This window comes from Paramormyrops kingsleyae, chromosome 5 (genome assembly GCF_048594095.1).
Source record: "Paramormyrops kingsleyae isolate MSU_618 chromosome 5, PKINGS_0.4, whole genome shotgun sequence".
NCBI lineage: Eukaryota > Metazoa > Chordata > Actinopteri > Osteoglossiformes > Mormyridae > Paramormyrops > Paramormyrops kingsleyae.
Window position 1 is genome coordinate 31,425,409 of NC_132801.1, and position 20,809 is coordinate 31,446,217.

Here is a 20,809-nt window from a genome sequence, read left to right on the forward strand (position 1 = left end):
TTTAATTATCATTAAATCATTTTTAAAAGTATTTCCTAACATAAAATACATCAAAAGCAGCATGCTAAAATCTCTTTATGGTGGAAAACATCACTGAATATAAATTCTAACCAAAGAAATGCTTTCAGACGTCTACTTCATGGCTACATAAACAAATTATCGAATTTAATATTAGTAATGCTATGAAACCTGGAGCCATTTTCAGGTAGCACAGAAACCAAGCCAAATGAACACCTTACAAGCTAATCCCAGGGCACATCCAAACACATTCTCACACACACTATTTCACACTATGGGTGATTTGCAAGTATTCCCATCTAATTCCCATCTATATATACAGTTGTGTGTATCTACTCTCCTAGGTCAATACACACTGCACTTTAAATACATTACTTATTTCTGTTCACTGTATATTGCACAACAATCATTTCATCCATCATCACTTGCCACTTTACACATTTTTATTTTATTTTGATTCTATGTATATATTGTTAAATTCATTCTTATATATTGTCTGCACTTTTTATATTTTTAGCTATTGTAAATTATCATTTTAAATTCTTGTTTACTCTTTTTTGCACAGTCTTTGGATCAGTCAGGATTCATTTCACTACATGTTGTACTTGTTATAACTATGTATGTGACGAATAAAGAATCTTGATCTTTAATTTGACATAATAAAACTATCATGTATTTAAATGAAGTATTTTGTTACGTGCCGGAAGTGTTTGCAGGAGGTCCTGGGAAATTCTTCGGACTTCCCGCCCTCGTCGCCATTCGTCGGCTGCGTCTTCAGCTCCGCCCACAGACCTTGTCGTCAGCAGCTTGTCCTGCTCCGCCTCCCCGTCCAAACCCCGCCCACGACAACTTCGATGCGCCGCTCGTCATTTCCGGGTCCTGTGAAGAAAAGGCCACAGTTCGCACACTTAGGGAGTTCTGTTCATTTCTTGTGTGTTTGGTTTGCTTATTGGTTTTGATTATCTGTGTATGACGGTTTTGGTTTTTGGATTTTGATTTCTCTCTTCGCCCCTCGGTACCTTCGCTTTGGCTTGATTTGTTTTCTTGTTTATTTCATCTCTCCCGTTGCTTGTGTTTTGTGTGCTTGCTGTGTGTGTTCGTACTAGGTGTGTGTAAGGGTCCGTGTATCTTCCATTCATTGGATTTTCGACTCGGAAACCAAAATCGAAAAGGGATTTCAAGACACTATTTGGGTTTCAGATTCTAAAATAAAAATCACACATCAGATTTCTGTTTTTCTACCCACTCACAGTAAATGATTATTGAGGCATTTTGTGGGGAAGGAAATGATTTGTAAAACTATAGCTCGATTTTCTATATTTTTATTTTCAATTTTACGTTTTTATTTTTAAATGAACCCGGAAATAAAACTGGAAAAAAATAATTAAGCGGAAACAGTAGATAGCCTACCTATGTCTTATCCAATCAAGCAATTGATGGGTATAGTTATATACTTTTCAAAGGAAACAAAATGATCACTTTAAAAGACTCGGACACGAACGCCGAAAAAATTGGCAGAATATTTCAGGTGAATGGCTTCGTATTTAAATAATATAAGTTTTTTTTCCAGTGCTGTGCGTACCGTGGATATCGTTTTAGAAATTTAGATAGATAAACGATGGTAATCAAATAGTAATTTTACTTGTTTTCGTCGTTGTTCTGTTACAGTTTACATCTTAAAATTAAGATTGTTTTAGATGGGGAAAACGTGTGGTTTAACATGACAATGTGGCAATATTCCCTGGAGCAAATGGCCATTTTAGCTGTCTTGACCTTAACCCTCGTGGCCACTACGAAATGCATGGAAATGATGCGCAATCGGTGGCAGAGAGCCCTCAGCCACAGCCCGACCATCGCTTTCGATTTTTGCGCACAGCACCACCCTCAGCTGCTGCAGGGTCTCCAAATCCAACTACTGTCACAGTACCCCGAGCAAACATGGTGAAGACTTTCCAAAGGTATTCAGCTTTCCCCGTCATGGTATCAATGCTTCAAAGAAACTAAGAGATGTAGGAAACTTTATAGTTGTTCTTTCAGAAAAAGCCAGATCATTGTGAATACTGTAGATTTTTTGTGAGGTTTTTATTAAGCAGTTGTTCTAACAACAATTCTAGGTTTGTGTTTGTTGCTGAGCTTGACCATGGGAAGCTGAGACCTAACCGAATGGTTGTCCGATTCAGTGAATTTGAAGCTTCAACTGAAGGTATCCTAGCAAAAGTTCAAGATGCTCTTCACACCGATGACCCTTTCATCCTGACTGATGCCCAGGGAAATGAGATTGTAGACTCCGAGGGAACAGAAGGTTAAAAAACTTTGTTACTTTATTTAACAAACAAGATCTATGCAATGAATATGAAAATTCTCTTGTTTGTTTGTTAGGCTCTGTTTACTGGAAGCAAAATTCCCGTAAGGTCTATGCAGTCCCAGAGCAAGTCTTCAGTGAGTACCAGCAAGGAATAAAAAGAAAAAGGTAAAATGAATCTGCTGTTGTTATGATTATTACTCTCCTTGTTTTACAGGAATACTTTTCATGTTAAAATGTAAGAACAACTGCTTGGTTGGGCAAATCACACTTATGCACATTCATAATTCACACCTTATTCAGTTCCTCCATAGTGGTAGTAGTAACCTATTTGGGATAGTCTGTGTTTGCTTTGCTAGTTGAGATGGGTCAGTTTGTCTTAAGTATTGTTGACTTCTTTTTGTGTTCTTACAGTCAAAAAGAGGATGCCACAGGTCTTCAGGAAATCCATGATAAAATTGAGGAAGTTCTCCTGGCAGCTCAAGGACTGAGTGAAGTAACAGCAGCCATGAAAGTTCTCTCAAGTCTTGTCAGCATCACAAATAGTACTGTACTGATCTTGAGTAACACTGGCGTAGCACAAATCAGGGAGGCCTTCGGATGCATGGTGTGTAAAGGTATGTACCACCATTATCTGTTGCTTTTTATTAAGTCACCCATTGGGGTTTTTTTAACTGGAATCCTAAATTAGATTCTTAATTTATAATTAACAGGAAAAAGGAGTTCTTATTGTGAAGATTTTTCTCAAATATAAAGTCCTTTGTAAGCCACAATTATTGGCACCCCTTCACTTAATATCTTGTGGAGCATCTCTTTACAAATATACAGAAAATTCTCTTCCTATCATCTCCTTAATGAGACTGGGGATCAAAAAAAGGGTTCTGCAACTATTACTCCATACTGAATCTGTGTACAGCCTTGAAATTTTAGTCAGTGCACAGTGCAAATATTAGAGGAGGGTACTGTGTGATAACATCTCGAATAGATTTTAGTCAACTTTTGATGAATCAATATGCGGATAATGCTGCTATGCCAACCTCTGCTGAGAGCAGCTGAAAGATGTAGGTGTTCAGACAAACAATACAATACTAGAAAAATGTGACAGGACAGGTCCATTTAAAAATTTTCAATATATGCAGAATCTGTTAGCCATGTTACAGGATTGGCCTGAATGTGGATGTAAAATTTGAATACATTAACTAAATACTATATAATCTAATGGACACACACTGTTCAGATGAATAGCAAAATGACCTTTGACATTCCTGACACTGTACATTGGTTAAAATTTTCTGTAACAAATTGCATAAATCAGTGTAAAATCTCTATTTTATATTACATATTTTGCTTGACATGCATATTCCTTTACCTTTTTAAGTGTAATGAAAATGGACTAAATGTTTACCATGCATTTTCTCCAATGAATTACAGGACCAATTGAAGACCCAATGATTGCCACCTGCTGTAATAGCTTTGTAGGCTGCAAAACCTGTGTAGAGCAGTGGATGGCCACATCTACCCAGTGCCTCAAATGCAGGACGGATGATTTTTCTAGTCATGCACACAGAGTATCTGGCCTTAACGGTGCTCTCTCAGCATTGGCAGATATAATTAAGGTTGAATAATTCTCACATATTCTATAGGGTAGCTTTTATTGTTACTGATGTTCAGTCTTATGTGGCAATACTTAGAAAACTGCCCTGTTCATAGCAATTACAAGGAAACACAACTTCTGAAAAGTCAAAATTTCAGTTTACTGCCATGCTCAGTCAGATTAAATTACTGATTAAAGTTTACATTTTGTGATTATTCATATTGTTGGGTAATTCTTATTAGATGTAAAAGTGCATCCTGGAATGGACCGTTGCTATGGTTAACGACTATCAAACAAAACGGAAATGTCAGGTTAGTGTTCAGAAAAACGGTCCTCTGCTGACAATTTTTCCTCCTCACTTGAAAAGGGGTCTTTGCCAAAGCAAGAGACTCTCGTCAGTGACGAGCCAATGTCCTGCTGGTACAGGTCTGCTGCCTGGGAGGCATGTGGCAGTAGGCTCTCTCCAATTTTCTTAGGACAGCCCCCATCTGCCAAACTGTTTGGAATTCCTCTGCCTGTGAAGACATAATTGATGGACTAGTAGCTATTGTATATTAAAACCATTTAGATTTTAGAATTCAAAATTCACAATATGTAACTCACCTGGGATTCTGTGTGCATTCCATGCCTGTACAATTCTTTCCACTCCAATTTTGCACAGCTCTCCAATCAAATTAGATATACAGTATCTTGTAATGTTATCCATGTCTATTATTTCTTGATCCAGCAGCTGCACGAGAGCCTCCTTTAGTGGGTAATTTACTAATCTCTGGCCACATTCCTTCTATTGTATGATTCTGTGGAAGCAAAATGTAAAGCCATCATTTACCTCATCTAAAAAAACAGGATGAACAAGATAGTTGTGTACCTAGATTTTTTGTTAAACATGCTTAATAGGTAAACTCACTTTTGTTGACTGAGTTTGGCAATATGGTTGCCTTTCCAAGTTATGCCTGTACTCAGAGAGCATCTCCTGCACGTACAGAGTCAAGTAGAACTCCCTGCCATGGTCCACCCTGACCTGGTCCCACATTCCATATTTTAGGACTGCTGGTCTATAAAATTAACTGATATTAATATAGCCAATAACACTACTGGTGCAGACCAACTGGTCATTTGATAATTCTGAATTGGATGGTCTTACAAAATGATTTTAAAGATGCATGGAACAACCTGGTTTCCCAGACTCTGAATTGCAAAGCCATTGTGCCCATATGCATGTGGATGTATGGATATGCTTGTGCACCAAAACAAAATCATTATTGAGAACTTCCCTTCATGTTTACCATAAAATAGACATGAGAGGCAAGTGTGTGCTGTATTGATATATATATTTTTTTCATGACAGACTAACCTGTACACGTGCTCATATATGAGGAGATTATTTTTTACTGGCATGGTTGCATGGGAAACTCTAAGTGGAGTTTGTGTCCCACGTATGCAGCATAATAGGGTATGGGATTCAGGTTCCGTGCGCCCTTTTAAGAAGGGGGAAAAAGAATGCTTACTCAATAACAACGTAAAAATCGCAGACACACTTGTGCAGAGTTAGAGTACACTTAATACAGTAAATAGTACATGCATACTTACACATCTTCGTAATTTGTGATAAGGACGATGCAGAGTCCTTAAGATGCTTCCTACACGGAGTTCTCCAGCACATACTCCCACTGAGGACAGGTAACCGGTCATCATTTTCCGACCATAGGTTGATCCTGTCTGAAAAAAAGAAAAGTCTAAAGTAAACAAATGAATATGTGACGTAACATAAACAACACAAGACATATACCGTACATACCTTATTTATGGCCTTACCAATGGCAATTTCCAAACAGGTGTCAGACACAAGACCTCTCTGTCTCAAGTTGTGCTCCGCGCAGAATCTCCGGACACTCATTTCAGAGGACCCCCTCTGTACGCCTAATTGATACAGCGTAGCTGAAATATCTGCATATGTGTGGGGTTTTTTTAGCATCTCCTTAATTATCTTGCCTCCAGTCCTGTGCTGTGAGATTCTTACTTTTACGTCTCACGATGTGCGACACACTGAGCGACCCTCAGCGTAACTTTTGAAAACTTAATAGAAAAATAATCTGGTTTTCATATTTGGGATTATTGGATATTGTATTTGTTTGTTTAGGGACCTGTGTTAAACACTGAAAACAGGAAATGACCCAAAATTCTAATCGGGTGATAAAATATAATGAAATCGCCCCTTTTTCTTGTCATTTTTCGTTTTCCGATTTTTGTTTCCGAGTCGAAAATCCAATGAACGCAAGGTACAGGAGTGACTGCCTTTCTGTTTTGCGAGTCGTGAAGAATTACTGTTTGTTTGGTTAGGGAGATTTTGTTGTTTCGTTTCACCCTTTTGTTGTGTTCACGTAGGACTAACTTAGTTTGGGGTTGTTTTCGGTAGATGTGTTTTTGTTTGTTACAAAACCTGGTATCCAAATAAATCAAACAAGATCAAGGAATGCTGCAGCACCAGTCAACTAAGGTGGCACACAGTGTTTGTGATTAACCTGCCAGTCAGCTAAAACCACACCCATATTCAATGATTTGGGCGGGGGGGGGGGGAGAAAAAACTTTGACACTTATGGTTTCATTTCAGATCAGTGACCTATACTACGAAGGGGGGTTAACCAAATCAGACTTAACCCCGAGGTAATTTGCGAACGCGAGGTTGACAAAATCAGGTTGACTCCATCGGGGCTAATCAGTACTACGACGCCAGTTAAGAAGTTGATTTGTTAAATCGGTGTTAACTGCATTGGAGTTTGTGCGCGTTCACATATATGGAGCACGTTCGGCAACGCAAGGCACCGTTTGACTCATAGCGCGATCTCCATATGTTTCACGGAGGAAGACTGCATGCTAATTATGCAGGGTTATGAGGAGTTTAAATCAACACTGTAAAGAAAGTCCAATACCACTGCAGCCAGCAAAAGCAGGCAGGCTTGTTGGCAACGTATTGACAACGGAGAAAATGCATACGTACATTTTCACGGTCATAAAACGTGGTCTAAAATATCTCACGACCGAGTATTACACAATGAAGTGTTTTCTGAAAAGAATTGAAATAGCCTACTGTTAATAATTACAGAGGCTAACAGATGCGACACAATTCAGAAGTTACATATTATATGCTGCTAAGTGATGTACGTAATGCTCCCTGAAGTTCCATTACTGTAATGTTACTCATAATGCAAACCTAATGTTAACAATAACTGATCCGATTTCAAATGCAATTGTAGTGGAAAGCGTACGTGGCAGCAAGTCAAGATGAAATATAAAAACACCATGTCAAGTGGTAGGGCTATGTATTTATATTTCTACTCATTATGATATAAGATTTGTTGTGTGTAGCCTCCACTAAATAGCCCTACCACTACAGCTAATAATAAAAAGGTGTCTGTTCATATGACACTTAATAGAATTAAGGTGAGCCTCTGTTTAACAAACAATTAAATGATTTACAACAGGACAAACCAGAAGCATATGTGTAGTGAGAAAACGACCAAGAACCTGTCACCGCGGTTAAGTTAGCCTCATATTCCATATTCAGTTTTCTGGCTTTAATATCTTTATGGAAGTAAGGTTGGCGTATTTAATGACAGAATTGTGATGTCGATTACGCAGACATCGATGCACACCGATTATTTTTCCGCTTCAAAACATTTTGTGATTTGTGCCAAATCATGTTAATAGCTAATAAAATAATAATTAAGCTGTAATGACATATGTGGTTTAGTATTTTGGGCTCATGGCGACTTTTGCACACCCCGTTGTTTCCCAGATTGCTTTACATGCGAATTATAATTCATTTTTGAATGTTCGAATGTATCCGTATACTGTGCAGTCGACAATACATGAATGGGTTAATAACTTTAAAACTAGACAAGACAGGCAAATCTAGTGAAGTATGCTTTGATCAGTGGACAACAGGGAAAAATGCACACCCCTTCGGTTTTCAGAATAACTTTCTCTGTAACAGTTATTAATTAATACATTGTATGCATATCATATGCCATTGCTCCATTTCATACATATTAACAGAGAGAGCCCCTCACGATTTGCGCGCCAATGTCGTACGGATCATCCAGGTACAAAAACGTGTAAATGAAATAGAAATCTTATTTATTCATTTTTATTAACAGATAATAAGAATGCGATTTTACATGTTTCAGAATGAAAGATGAACAGTTATCATAGAGACGTAAACTGTTATGCAAACTACTGTTATACTGTTATAACAGTATATACTGCAGTATATACTTGTTATACTGCAAATCCTGAGTTAAATTCGCACACAGCCAATTTCTAAAGCAGCGTGAAAATCACGCGGATGCTTTGAGGCAAGTGTATTCAAACTGCACATGCACATGTTAAGTCGAGAATGTATGACACTCAAACACGCACACACACACACACACATACATACATATATATATATATATATATATAAAACTAAAAATGCGATAAAACTAACCTTGTTTCTTCGAAAGGCAGAGACTCGAAAGCAGCAGATATTTATGGGCGTGTGTTAAGTAGCGAACGAGCATGCCCAGTTAACTCGGGTAGGACATTTTCATGGGTAGGAAAGCATTGTCTTCAGAGAAATTGTAGTGGGAGGGACGGTGCTCATATAGGGCTGGCTTACGCGGAAACCTCGACTTAACCAAGAACAAAAACTGCTCGGAGCAGTTTTGAGACTTAGCGTAAATTGCCATAGCAACATGTCTCGACTAAAACATACCCACCTTTCATAGTACGGGTTAATCGCGAAGTTACACCACACGTCATCAAGTTACTCCGATAAACCAGTTACCCCGCTTCGTAGTACAGGCCACTGAGAAGATTTAATGATTTAGTGATTATAGAATTGTTAGATCAAACTTAAAAACAAAAAAAGAGCGGATTGTGAAATATGTGAATGAGTGCAAATATTGTGCTAACCTTAATTTGCAAAACAAAGTAATAATACAAAATAATATTTTTTAAAGGATGTACAGTATGAAACATATGTATAAAAAGGATGTATAAAACATTTGAATGACTACAGAAAAGAAAAGGCAATAATTGTGTAAATGACAGATCCCGATTCAGATTCTGACTGTAGTGCTGCCCAAGAACCTCAGTCAAACAAAAATGTGTACGCAGTAAGAATGAGGGGGAAAAAACTCTCAGGCAGGCAAAATCTCTTTACAGGGCTAAATATCACTAAAGACATATTGTAGCAACAAGAACATTATTATTATTGTTGTTGTTATTATTATGGGCGACCTCTGACAGCCTTTTTAAATATGTAGTGACCAACTGTATTTGTGAAGAATGCAAAAACATCCATCCTTTTTTATATCCCTGCAGGGTTGCTGAGGACTGAAGCTATGGATCAAGATAAAGAAGATGAGGTGACATCTTATTTTAATAACAAGAATAATAAAACCATAGCTCCAGACATATCACAAATCAACCAAACATGCTGATATCTTAAAAGAAATATATGAGACCCTATCCCTCTCACTGCCAACAGAAGATGATGAGGAGAAGCTTTATAAATTGAAAGAAGAATCTGTATGTAAAAAAGGGCAAGGAGTGCTTTTGTTAGATCCAGGGTCAGATGGTTAGGGGGGGGGGGAATCTGCATACTTCTTCAACTTAGAAAAGAGCAGAATCTAAAGTAATAGAGATTTATCTGAATCTATGAAGCAGGGCATAATAACATTATTACCAAAGCCAAATAAAGATACTTCATACTTGGAAATTGGAGGCCAATTACTGCATTATATACCAACTGGCTGAAACCATGTTTAGAAGAAATTATTTCTGCTTCACAGTCTGGGTTTATGAAAGGGAGCAATATCTCCAATAATGTGTCTTGTTTGAAATATTTTAGATTACACAGAACTGGTCAAAAAAATAGCTTATTATATTATTTTTAGATTTTTATAAAGCCTTTGACACAGTGGACCATGAGTTTTTTTTTTTTTTTTTTAATATTGACCAGATTCCCATTATACTGAAAGCTTTACACTTATTTTCCGATGTTAAGGTTAATCAAACTAAGAGTGAGATTATGACTGTACACGACTTGGATGTTTCCCAAACATTTGGAATACAGGTTAAATAGACAGTTTGATACCTTGGTATTTTGATACGCAAATCAGTATCTGATAGAATAGTGGAAAACTTTTCACAAAAAATACAAAAAAATTAAGGAATATATATAATTGTTGGCATCAAAGAGACCTAACAATAGAAGGACATATTCTGCTTTCGAAGGCTGAGGGTATATCTAGGCTGGTGTATCCAGCACTGTCTCTCTATGTTGATTCCCAGACGTGTTCAACGATTGACTCTCTTTTATTCAAATTTACATGGAAAAACAAAACAGTGTGTGTATATATATATATATATATATATATATATATATATATATATATATATATATATATATATATATATATGATACTTTATTGATCCCTGTGGGGGAATTGTCTTCATGCCTCCCTCAACTTGCTCATTTTGCAGAGTAAGTTGTCCGTGAAGGACAGCCACCCATAGCGGCGCCCAGGGAGCTGGGGGTTAAGGGCCTTGCTCAAGGACCCGCAGATATGCTGAGGCTGGGTTTGAACCAGGGGCCTTCATGTCAAGAATAAGACCACAATTAGAGAGAAATCAGAGGGAGGTCTCAATGTATTGGACTTTAATACTGCTAATCAATGGATAAAGAATTGTTTGTCTGGAAATAATAGTCTATGGTTTTATATCCCCAATCTATTATTTGAAAAATGTAGAGGGTTAAAATTAGCATGTTCTTGTGATTTCAAATGTAGCAAACTACCTATCAAGCAAGCAATGGAGGCCTGGAAGTTGGCATTTAAACATAACTTCTCTCCCCACAAGTGTATATTATCAGACACTCATCTATGCTTATAATGAATGGTTGATTACATAAAAATGATCAAATCCATTTCTCACAATTTTCTTCATCTCTTTAAAAATTATGTCTGAGTTGGTGGCTGGACGAGAGAAATCCCAAAACACACCATTCAAGGCCAAGAGCTTCTTTATACAGTAGCAGGTGTAATAACTTGCATATTAGAAAATATCTTACAAGAGGCAGTAGTATTTCTCCCAAGGCAATTTTTAAATGGAAATTAACATATTTGATGATACCGGTTGAAAGATCTGGTTGAACTTAAATACATTCGTGATACCTAATAAAATAAAAGAAATCCATCTTTAAATGTTATATCAATGCTATACCCTTGCAACACCCTGGTTAACTAATTTAAATGTGATATCTCTGTGAAGTGTTCTTTTTGTAATCTGGAACCAGAAACAATTTTTAATTTATTTTGCAGTTGTATATATTCAAGGGAATTATGGAAAAAGATATATATATACTCACTACATATCATAAATTTGTGAATTTTACTAATATAACAATATTATTCTTAGCTTGAGATACTGACTCTTCTTTAACAAATGCCATTATGTATATGACTCATTATTAAAACTTACCTTATTATTAAGACTGAAATATAATAATAATGCTGTAAAGACATTGCTTCTTTTGAGTAAGATTATCAAGTATCTGGATTTATCATGAGTATGAATGCTAAAATTTATTTTCTTCCCTTTTTCTGGTGATGCAATGCACTAGTGTGTATTGTTATTGTGTTATTTGTATTTTTTTCTTCTATATTGTAACAATGGATAACATTTATGCCTGTATAACTGTATCATTTACATAAAAAACGATGCATCATTGATATTTTGAGTGGGACAAGAACGACATTCAAGGATTTTTTTTACCGTCCTCCGTACTGTAATTTTGGAAATTTTCTTCGGCAATAGAAGATGACGTAAAACGTGTATGCGAAAACACAAGTATAAAGGTCTTATGCTTTAAGCTGCTAGCGATAGGCTGAAAGTGGTTGTGCGACATGGACTTTTATTTTGAACACTAAAAAGCGGAAGTTGCTTGCCGCAAGCCATCCAATAGAAAACGGTTATTTTGAACCTTATGGGTGGTTTTGGTGGTGGCTGGGTGGCCGCGAATCAGCAGGGTAGCGGAGGCGTGAATGCACATGCGTAAATCTCTCACGCATTTCCGGGTGTCTCGCAGTATTGAATGTCTCCGGTATGACTTTTATTACATATAGCGCAGTAGAAATACAATGAATTTGAACATATGTAACAACATTCCAAAGTAATAATACATTTGCATTATATCTAACTGCTTGCCTTTGTTATGTGTTTTTCGATTACCTGTATGCGATGTCGTAACAGCTTAGGCAATCGGCAGCTGCACTTGTTACGTATATTATGGCGAGCCGTTGACCATAGAGCGGCCCATGCAGTTACATTGCCCAGGCAAAAATTTCAGTGCAAACAAATGTGGTTATGTATGGTGCATCGAAGGTTTCTTTCATCACAGAGCTATGGGGTAAGGGTGAGATTTGCTCCAAGTCCAACAGGTAAGACCGCTACTGTGTAAAAACTTTAAACTATTCTTTAGTTTTCGTTCAGCTCTTTTATTTATGTTTAGTAATATTTGGTGGAAATATAAGGAACTCTCTTTAAATTAACATTAAGAAATCTGCTACAGTTTTCATTGTGCTTGGTAGCTAACCCACGTCCTGTGTGGAGTTGAAACGGGCAGTTGATGTGGAGCAAGTTTACTAAATGCACTATCGTACACCATGGGTGTGACCATGATATTGTTCATAGAAAATTAGTTACCATTTGCTCCTTAGTAACCGCATTTATTTTTTAGTTTGTTTTTATTGCTTAGTGAAATAGTTGAATATGGAACAATGCAAAGCAATGTCTGTAATTATTATTGTAATATTGCAAACGTAACATATTAGTGCGACTAGGAAAATTAATGCCTGCTGTGATGTTTTAGGTTTTTTGCACTTAGGTGGACTGCGAACTGCCCTCTACAACTTCCTTTTTGCCAAAAAACATGGAGGTAGCTTCATTTTGAGGATGGAGGACACAGATCAGAGCCGACTTATTTCAGGGGCAGCAGACAGAATTGAAGATATGCTTGAGTGGGCTGGTGAGCTTCACAGGTTAAGAAAACTAGCAGTTTAAGCTAGAATGATGCCTTGTATTATAAATTCCACATATTAAGCTTATGTTGCTTGCCTTTAAAAATAGGATGTGAGATTCATATATTTATAAGGGTGATGATACACAGAGCAATTTTTTGAACAATGTTGTTTGGGCACTTTCCCATTGATGCTGGGCCACAAATTTCCTTCTTCTTTCATCTGCAGTGGGGAAAGTTTTGTGATCATCCAGATGAGTTGCCCTTTGCATCACTTGGCTGGCAATTGCCCAGTAAGATGGCTCAAAAAGTTGCCCTGTGTATTATCACCTTAAAGGTATAGTTTTTATTTCAGACTTTCGAAACTTATAGGTTAATGGCTGCATGTATTAATGCCTTCAAGTGGCTGGTATCCCATCCTGGGTGTCTTCTGCCATGTTTCTAGGATGGGATCCCGGTTTTGTCCTGCTAAGTGGTTATTAAAAATGTTTATTTAGTTGTTAAAGAGTAATTATTTTCCTATGGCAGGAATTGCCCCAGATGAAAGCCCAAGGAACGGTGGTGATTTTGGTCCTTATCAACAGTCGCAAAGACTGGATATGTATCACCAGGCCGCTGACATCTTGGTGCAGAGTGGTGCTGCCTACTATTGCTTCTGTAGCCCTCAGAGACTGGATTTATTGAAAAAAGAGGCACTTCGGAGTCGACAGAACCCTCGGTGTGTGGCAGGATTATTGAGGGTTGGGGTCACATCTCTGCTTATTCCTCAGTACACGCAAGAATTTTTATGGTAATAATATTGCCCTTGAATTGTATATTTGTTCTGTTCAGGTATGATAATAGATGCAGGTCCCTCCATCATGACCAGGTGGCTGAAAAATTGGGCCAGAGACAACCCCATGTGATTCGATTCCGTCTAGAAGAGGGTGTGGAGCCTTTTGAAGACATGGTTTTTGGCTGGAACAGGCATGAAGTAGCTGCTCTTGAAGGGGACCCTGTTATCATCAAAGGGGATGGCTTTCCCACCTATCACCTGGCTAATGTTGTTGATGACCATTTCATGCAAATCAGTCATGTGTTGAGGGGTTCGGAGTGGCTCATCTCCACCTCTAAGCACTTACTGATGTACAGAGCTTTTGGGTGGAAGCCACCCACCTTTGCACACCTACCTCTCCTCCTGAACAAAGATGGCAGTAAATTGTCCAAACGACAGGGTGACATTTTTATTGAACACTTTGCAAAAAAAGGGTGTCTTCCTGAAGCTCTGCTTGATCTTATTACGAATTGTGGGTCAGGATTCACAAGTAAGTCTATTTCTGTTTAGTTTGTTCTTGGCATTGCATTATTCTGTAGTAGTAGGAGTACTAGTGTAATTTGTCAGTAGTTCAACTTTACTGGTGTTCACACTTTTGCCAGTTTTACAGTTTGCAGTGCTAATTAATGTTTGGTGGTCAGCCAACCTGATTATTGGTCTAATAGAAGAGCTGCAGTTGCCCAAATGCTTTTTGTCATTTATATAATCCCTATAGATTTCCACGTTTTTAGCCATTCTGCAGTGGCATTCTGTGGTTTGTAGTACATTTGATTAATGGTACAATTAGGTTTGTAGATAAAATTTTATAAACTTAGAAAACAAGGAAAGAGTACAGTGCCAGCAATTTCTCATTAATAAGCAGGTATGAGTTTAATGTACTGTGTCATCTATCGTAACATCATTTGTTTAATAAAAATGTAATTAACAAAATTTTACAAATCACTAACAAATTGCATATTTTCTTTCCACAGAAAACCATCCTGGTCGAGAAATCGTTGAGCTTATCAGTGATTTTGATGCCTCAAGATTAATGACTCACTCTGCTACACTGGATTTGGAGAAACTTCCTGAATTTAACAGGTAAACTGATTTTCACTTACTCATTGCATAGTTAATGTGTATTCATTTAAAGGTGCAGCTATGTCAGATTATTCATTGGGAATGATTACACTACACTAATTTGTTTAGGAAATGTGTTGGTTTGACCTTGAATTTGACTTGGAACAAATCAACTTATTCTGAAGTGGTGATGATCTAGTATTTTTAGATAAAGGATGATGCTTCAATTCCTCTAATATGTATATTTGATCACTCGATTATGAATTTAGCTTTATACATTTAGGGGACTAAAACAAAATATTGCACATATTCCTAAAATAAATTCAGCTGCATTATTTGTTATACTGGTAGTGCACTTGAATGCTTTTTGGTATGTTTTTCCATACAGGATGCATCTGGTGCACAGAATAAATAATGCAGCGAAATGTGATTCACTTGTGAAGGACCTGAAGGGCCACATCAGGCAAGCATATGGAACACAAATCCAGGAAAAGGACGTCCTTCAAAACGACTACATCAAGCGTGTCCTTCATCTTCGCAAGGTTGTTCCTCATCTTCAAGAAAAAGTGTTTCTATTTCATTCAGTGTGTTGGTCTGCTTTTTCAGGCAATAGCTCTGAATCCACAAGATGGCGATGGAGTCCACATTGTCAACCGTGGTGTGATTTTGAAATTTAGACCATAATGCAAGAGTGAGCGTTTGAGACCGAAAAAGCAGCAAACCTGAACCAAAACATTACAAATATCAGTTCTTCCTGTTTTGCAGATTCAAAGCAGATTCAGTCAAATAGATTATTGGGGTTAATCCACCTGTCACATTGTTACTGCCAAAAGTATCAACAGAATGTGGTCTGTCTGGTTGTTTAACTTAATTTCATTCTTGAACACAATATAAAGAGAACAAACAGTAGCAACTACCTGAGTCATAGGATCTGACTATGTTTTGCAGAGTAATGATGTGTTGAATGTCAAACATTTGAAAACATACAAAATCTCCGAAATTTACCCCTGGGGATCAATAAAGTATGTAATATACACACACACAGACATGTATGTATGAGTTTATTATAAAGCTATGCCCCCCCCAATATTAAACACTCTTGCAAATAAAATGCTCCTCCAAACGGTGAATCATGTGCCTGTAATTGAATAGCTAAAGTAATATTTGGCTAATCTTTAGAATGACTAAGGTGTGTGATCTACGCAATTGTAAATGTTGCATGGTTGTTATGTGTTAAAAAAATATACAGCCAGTAGTAGTTCTGTGGGCAGAAATACTATGTCACTAAGTGTCCCAGTATAATGTCTATAAATTTGTTTTCTTTAAGGGCCACATAACTTGTCTGCATGATCTGTTGGCACCTGATTACGCATACCTGTGGATAAGACCTTCCGTCCAGCTGGAGCAACTGGAGAATGTTTCTTCAGAAGCACACAACATTCTGGCACTGGCCATGGAGTATGTTTCTTCAGTGTACAGAAAATGATGTTTGTGCAGACCTGTTGTTGTTGTTAATAATAATTAATAATAAGGGGCAGCACAGTGGATAGCACTGTTGCCTCACACCTCTGGGACCTGGGTTTGAGTCTCCACCATGGTTCCCTGTGTGTGTGTGTGGAGTTTGTTTGTTCTGCTGGTGTCGTCTTGGGGTTTCCTCCAGGTACTCTGGTTTTCCCCCACAGTCCAAAAACATGCTGAAGTTAATTGGAGTTTCAAATTCCCCGTAGGTGTGCATGTGTGTGAATGGTGTGTTGTGCCCTGCGATGGGTTGGCACCCCATCCTGGGTTGTTCCCTGCCGTGTGCCCTGCGATGGGTTGGCACCCCATCCTGGGTTGTTCCGTGCTTTGTGTCTGTAGCCTCCAGGATAGTCTCCAGATCCCCCACAATCCTGAACGGGACAAGCAGTTTCAGAAAATAGATGGAGGGATAATGATATTATGTTTAAATATTTTTGGTTAGAATCTGCATGTTGAATAAATATCAGGTGTCATTAGCTTTTATGCAGGCTTTAAATTTTATGGGAGCATGAACATATGTTACTGCATGAGTTTGTTTTCTAAGGAATTACCCGTTTCGTAAAAATAGCATGTGCTGGGGGAGTATTGGCAATAAATAATCTTTGCTCTGGAAACAGTGTAGATCTGCACTTCTGTAGCTTACCAAAACTAAAATACAATCTCGCCTAACACGTATATCATGATATATAAGATGCTAAATGCCTGGAAATTAGTTATGCTACTGCATCACTCAAGTCATATGAGTAAGAATGATACTCATTTTACACATAAGCATTTCTGTTTATTTCTCTATTTATATAATTCTGTTTCTTCTTAGGATGATTCTGAGACATACCAGCAAACAAACAACAGAATATCTCAACCTGGAGTTGAAACGACTAGCAGAAAAAATAGAGAAGTGCCAGTACAGAACAGTGATGAAGGTGTTGCGTCTGGCACTAAGTGGATTACAGGTAGTTCATCTTTGCTTTTCTTCAGTACCCTGTTAGGTTAGTTAAGGAAACATAAAATCATTAAGCACATAAATCTTTTTTTAATAACTTGTGATAACATGCCATAATATAATGTGCTGCGTGTCTTAAAGTTTGAATCAGACATAAACCTGGCTTAAGGTCTTTTGGGATTAATTGGACCTGTCTTCCCATTGCAGCAAGGGCCAAGTGTTGCTGAAATGATGGTATCTTTGGGACCTACTGAAATACAGTATCGCTTACAGAGAGCAATGGAACGCTGATTAACAACTGATTACTACAGTTGTACACTTCTGTATTAAATATTTTGCACATTGTTACCTGAATGTGTCTGTTACTATTTATCTGCTTTTCTAAATCCATTCAAGGAAGAGTATAATACTACTGAACTGCAGGATGAGGTAATGTTAAACCAAAACCTTGTTAAAGCAGATATACCATACAAAAGAACCACATGATTCATATTTCAGTCATATATGACAGTGCATTGTGTTTTTTGTATCTTCACTAGGCTACTTTTTTTCCCTCATGATTCTGGGCACATTCATACCAAAAACATGTAAAGCACTCAAGGGAAAAGTCTAGGAAAAATATTAAACTTTTACGTGAACTTCACATTTTACCATACGTGATAACATATGGCTCTAATGGGAAGTGCATGTTTATTGTTTGTTGTTTCTTAATAAAAAAAATGTATATGATTCAAATGAAAGACATGATTGATCATTCCACAATCATTTTGTCTAATTAGCCATGAGAAAGTTAATGTTATGTTCTTAGAACACAAACTGAATGCATCAACTGAAAAAGGATATTTCCTTTGTACATGCTTCAATTGAGATCATTTGAAAGAATTATAAATACTAATACAAGACATTAATTTAATATGCATTGTACAGAATTATGTATTTTACAGGAATGAAGGACATATATGACTAATGGCATTAATTTTGTGTGTATTTTACATGAATAATGGACATATATGTCTACATCATTTTGGCTCCACATCAAAGTCCTGATCAACAGTGTTATGTGATGTCCTTAAATAAAGAGTAATGTGCTGTATTTGACACATTTTATTTTTATGATTAATAGGTTATTAAATCCAGATTGTTCATTGTACATCCAGTCCTACAAGAAATCTTAAAGAACAAGTTACAACACTTCCTGAAGAACAGCCTTCCTTATATTTGTAATGTTGTGAAATAATGCCAGTGATTTTCAGCGTGAGATCAATACATTATATTCGTAAAGTATCATTGATATGTAAAAAGGATGTGCTATGAAATGTATTATAGTATTCACATGGCCAAATACACATTTTGTTTCTTTAGCTACCGATAAAATACCTTTCGTGTAATGGCATCAACAGCATCGACATATTTTGCAAAAATGAATCAGTTCTTTCTGTTATAGAACTAAATTCTAATTGGTTTTTGTAATTCGAAATTTCACCAGTTCAGGATTTTAATGATTTTTTACACCATATTTGCATCATTATAATGCTGTTTTTATGATATATGATTTTATTTGTAATGTTTATTGCAAAAGGCAGAGGTTTATTTTCTGTGCTGCTGTTAATTTTCAAAATTTTATTTCACATCTGCTTCATTACAAGAAGACGCCAATATTTGGACCTTTGCTCTTTTAGGGACATTGACAATTTTAAACTTTTCTGGGTGCAAATTCATTCGATTCTGTTAAATATGCTATGATGAAGCAGTGGAGATGACATATTTTTCTTGACAAATGTAATTTGCCAGATAATTTGGATTGTCGGATAAAAAGAAGGGCTGAGAGTTTGGCAGAAACCTATTCTGTTCTCATATGAGCACCACCCTGAATTGTTGAATTAGTGTGGAAAGGTTTTTTCCCCAAGTAATTCTATGTATATTAAACACAAGGGCTTTAAAATCTGGGTATTTCATAGAGAACCTACAGGTTACAGTGTGAAAGTTATAAAGATATTACAGAACATCATATCATTTTCTTGTTTTCGTTGTACTGACAAGTTTTGAGGCTCTCAAACATTCAGCTGTATTTCTTGAAGATATATTCATTCAACATGTGAAAAATAATATTACAACCAATTAAAATTATCTCTTGTTGAAAAAAATATTAGCAAAGGAAAAAAAATAAAGGTCTAAATAATTTTATGCACCTCTGAAGCAAATGGGGCTGGAAGTTAATTAATCTGTAACAGCCATAGTCAATACTGAAAGCATCACTGTTATTTGTAGCTTAAAAGGGCTCTTAACTGACTTGAAATTTGTAGAGCACTATTGAGCACAGTACCACACCATTCAATTTTTTAGCTTTATTCTTCCCTAAAAGTTCCATTACCCAAATTATAGTGGGCAATGCAGCAGATAAAAAAAATCTGACTGTGCTATTTGTCAAAACTAATGAGACTTGAGAAGAATACAGTCTGATGAGAGAACAAACTATTGCTGGTATAAAACAAATACATCCACTCAACCCTGTTGACGTGCAATAAGAAACTTTCACATGTATAATTACATTAATTAAGCATTCTGTGTTTTGGAAAACCGGAGGTCAATGTGTATAATATAAGTTTTGCAATCTTGGAGTAAAAAGTACAGATTTTATGTGGACTAGAGAAATGAGATGTGTGTAATGTTCCAGAGAAACCAAAAAAATAAAGTGAATTTCTGTCATTAGTGTTATACAAAAACAGGAAATCAAATCTAACATCAGACCTTGGAAATGACTACAATGGGGTACTCTGACGCCTCCCATGTTACAGTGTGGATAACACAGCTGACAGCACTGGATTTAAGCCCTGCCTGATCCTGCGATCAGCGCAAGGTATTGTCAAGTGATTTCATGAGATGTGCTGAGCGTTCTTACCTATTTCCCCTGTCTAGCTTCGATCCGCCCTGCTCACCCTGCCTCATCTGCACGTCAGTCCTGCACTGCCTCCAGCCAGCCTGTCCCCTCCTCGATCCTCCTCCTCCTGTTCCTCCCATGTGTAGAGTCTTCGTCCTCGGACTGATCTCCCCAGCTTCTGACCTTCTGGATTATGGACTATCGACTGTTCCTTTACTGGTTGTTTTAAGAGGGTGTTCGATAAAACTTCCAAGACTTCTCAGTCCATCTGTGAGTGTTCTGTCTGTTACAGGTACAGCTTTGCAAGACATGGTGAATAAATGAGGCCTCTGTCCCCCAGCATCTTAAAGCACTCTACTGTACATCTGATTTTAGTTGTCATGGAAGAACCTTTTTGCAACTGATTATGGCAATTGGTATGATGTACAGTCCTTTGGGTTATTATCTTTAAGGGAAGCGGAATTGACAAAGTCAGACTAAGAGTTTTTAAGAGAGTGCAAGTCCTAACTACTATTAGTTAGGACTCTAATAATGCTTTTTTATGGTCTACAAGAGGAATTCCAAATTGTCAAACAAAAAAAATAATACTGCAGATAGCTGAGTTACCAAATAAATATAT

The 20,809-nt window shown here is 37.1% G+C and overlaps 2 protein-coding genes and 1 pseudogene across 6 annotated transcripts; 2 read left to right on the top strand and 1 right to left on the bottom strand.

Annotated features, from left to right (window-relative positions):
• Window positions 1–769: 769 nt before the first annotated feature.
• On the top strand, window positions 770–4,131 carry LOC111837620 (uncharacterized). 4 transcript variants are annotated; one of them, XM_072712568.1, is made up of 6 exons: window positions 770–1,546; window positions 1,895–1,976; window positions 2,133–2,320; window positions 2,398–2,488; window positions 2,735–2,937; window positions 3,752–4,131. In XM_072712568.1, exons 2-6 carry the CDS (start codon window positions 1,957–1,959, stop codon window positions 3,943–3,945), a joined length of 696 nt encoding a protein of 231 aa, XP_072568669.1. In that variant the 5' UTR covers window positions 770–1,546; window positions 1,895–1,956; the 3' UTR covers window positions 3,946–4,131. The 4 variants fall into 4 exon arrangements, with proteins under 4 accessions (XP_072568669.1, XP_072568665.1, XP_072568667.1 ...); XM_072712564.1 differs by having other exon boundaries at window positions 770–1,976; XM_072712566.1 differs by having other exon boundaries at window positions 770–1,976; window positions 2,133–2,221.
• Window positions 4,051–8,681, bottom strand: LOC111837619 (uncharacterized; annotated as a pseudogene).
• Window positions 8,682–11,971: 3,290 nt separating this feature from the next.
• Window positions 11,972–18,410, top strand: ears2 (glutamyl-tRNA synthetase 2, mitochondrial). 2 transcript variants are annotated; one of them, XM_023799833.2, is made up of 9 exons: window positions 11,977–12,400; window positions 12,832–12,987; window positions 13,507–13,696; window positions 13,810–14,282; window positions 14,764–14,872; window positions 15,240–15,393; window positions 16,179–16,309; window positions 17,187–17,322; window positions 17,520–18,410. In XM_023799833.2, the coding sequence occupies exons 1-9, from the start codon at window positions 12,175–12,177 to the stop codon at window positions 17,601–17,603; spliced, it is 1,659 nt and encodes a 552-aa protein (XP_023655601.1). In that variant the 5' UTR covers window positions 11,977–12,174; the 3' UTR covers window positions 17,604–18,410. The 2 variants fall into 2 exon arrangements, with proteins under 2 accessions (XP_072568670.1, XP_023655601.1); XM_072712569.1 differs by lacking the exon at window positions 16,179–16,309 and having other exon boundaries at window positions 11,972–12,400.
• The last annotated feature ends 2,399 nt before the right edge of the window (window positions 18,411–20,809 follow it).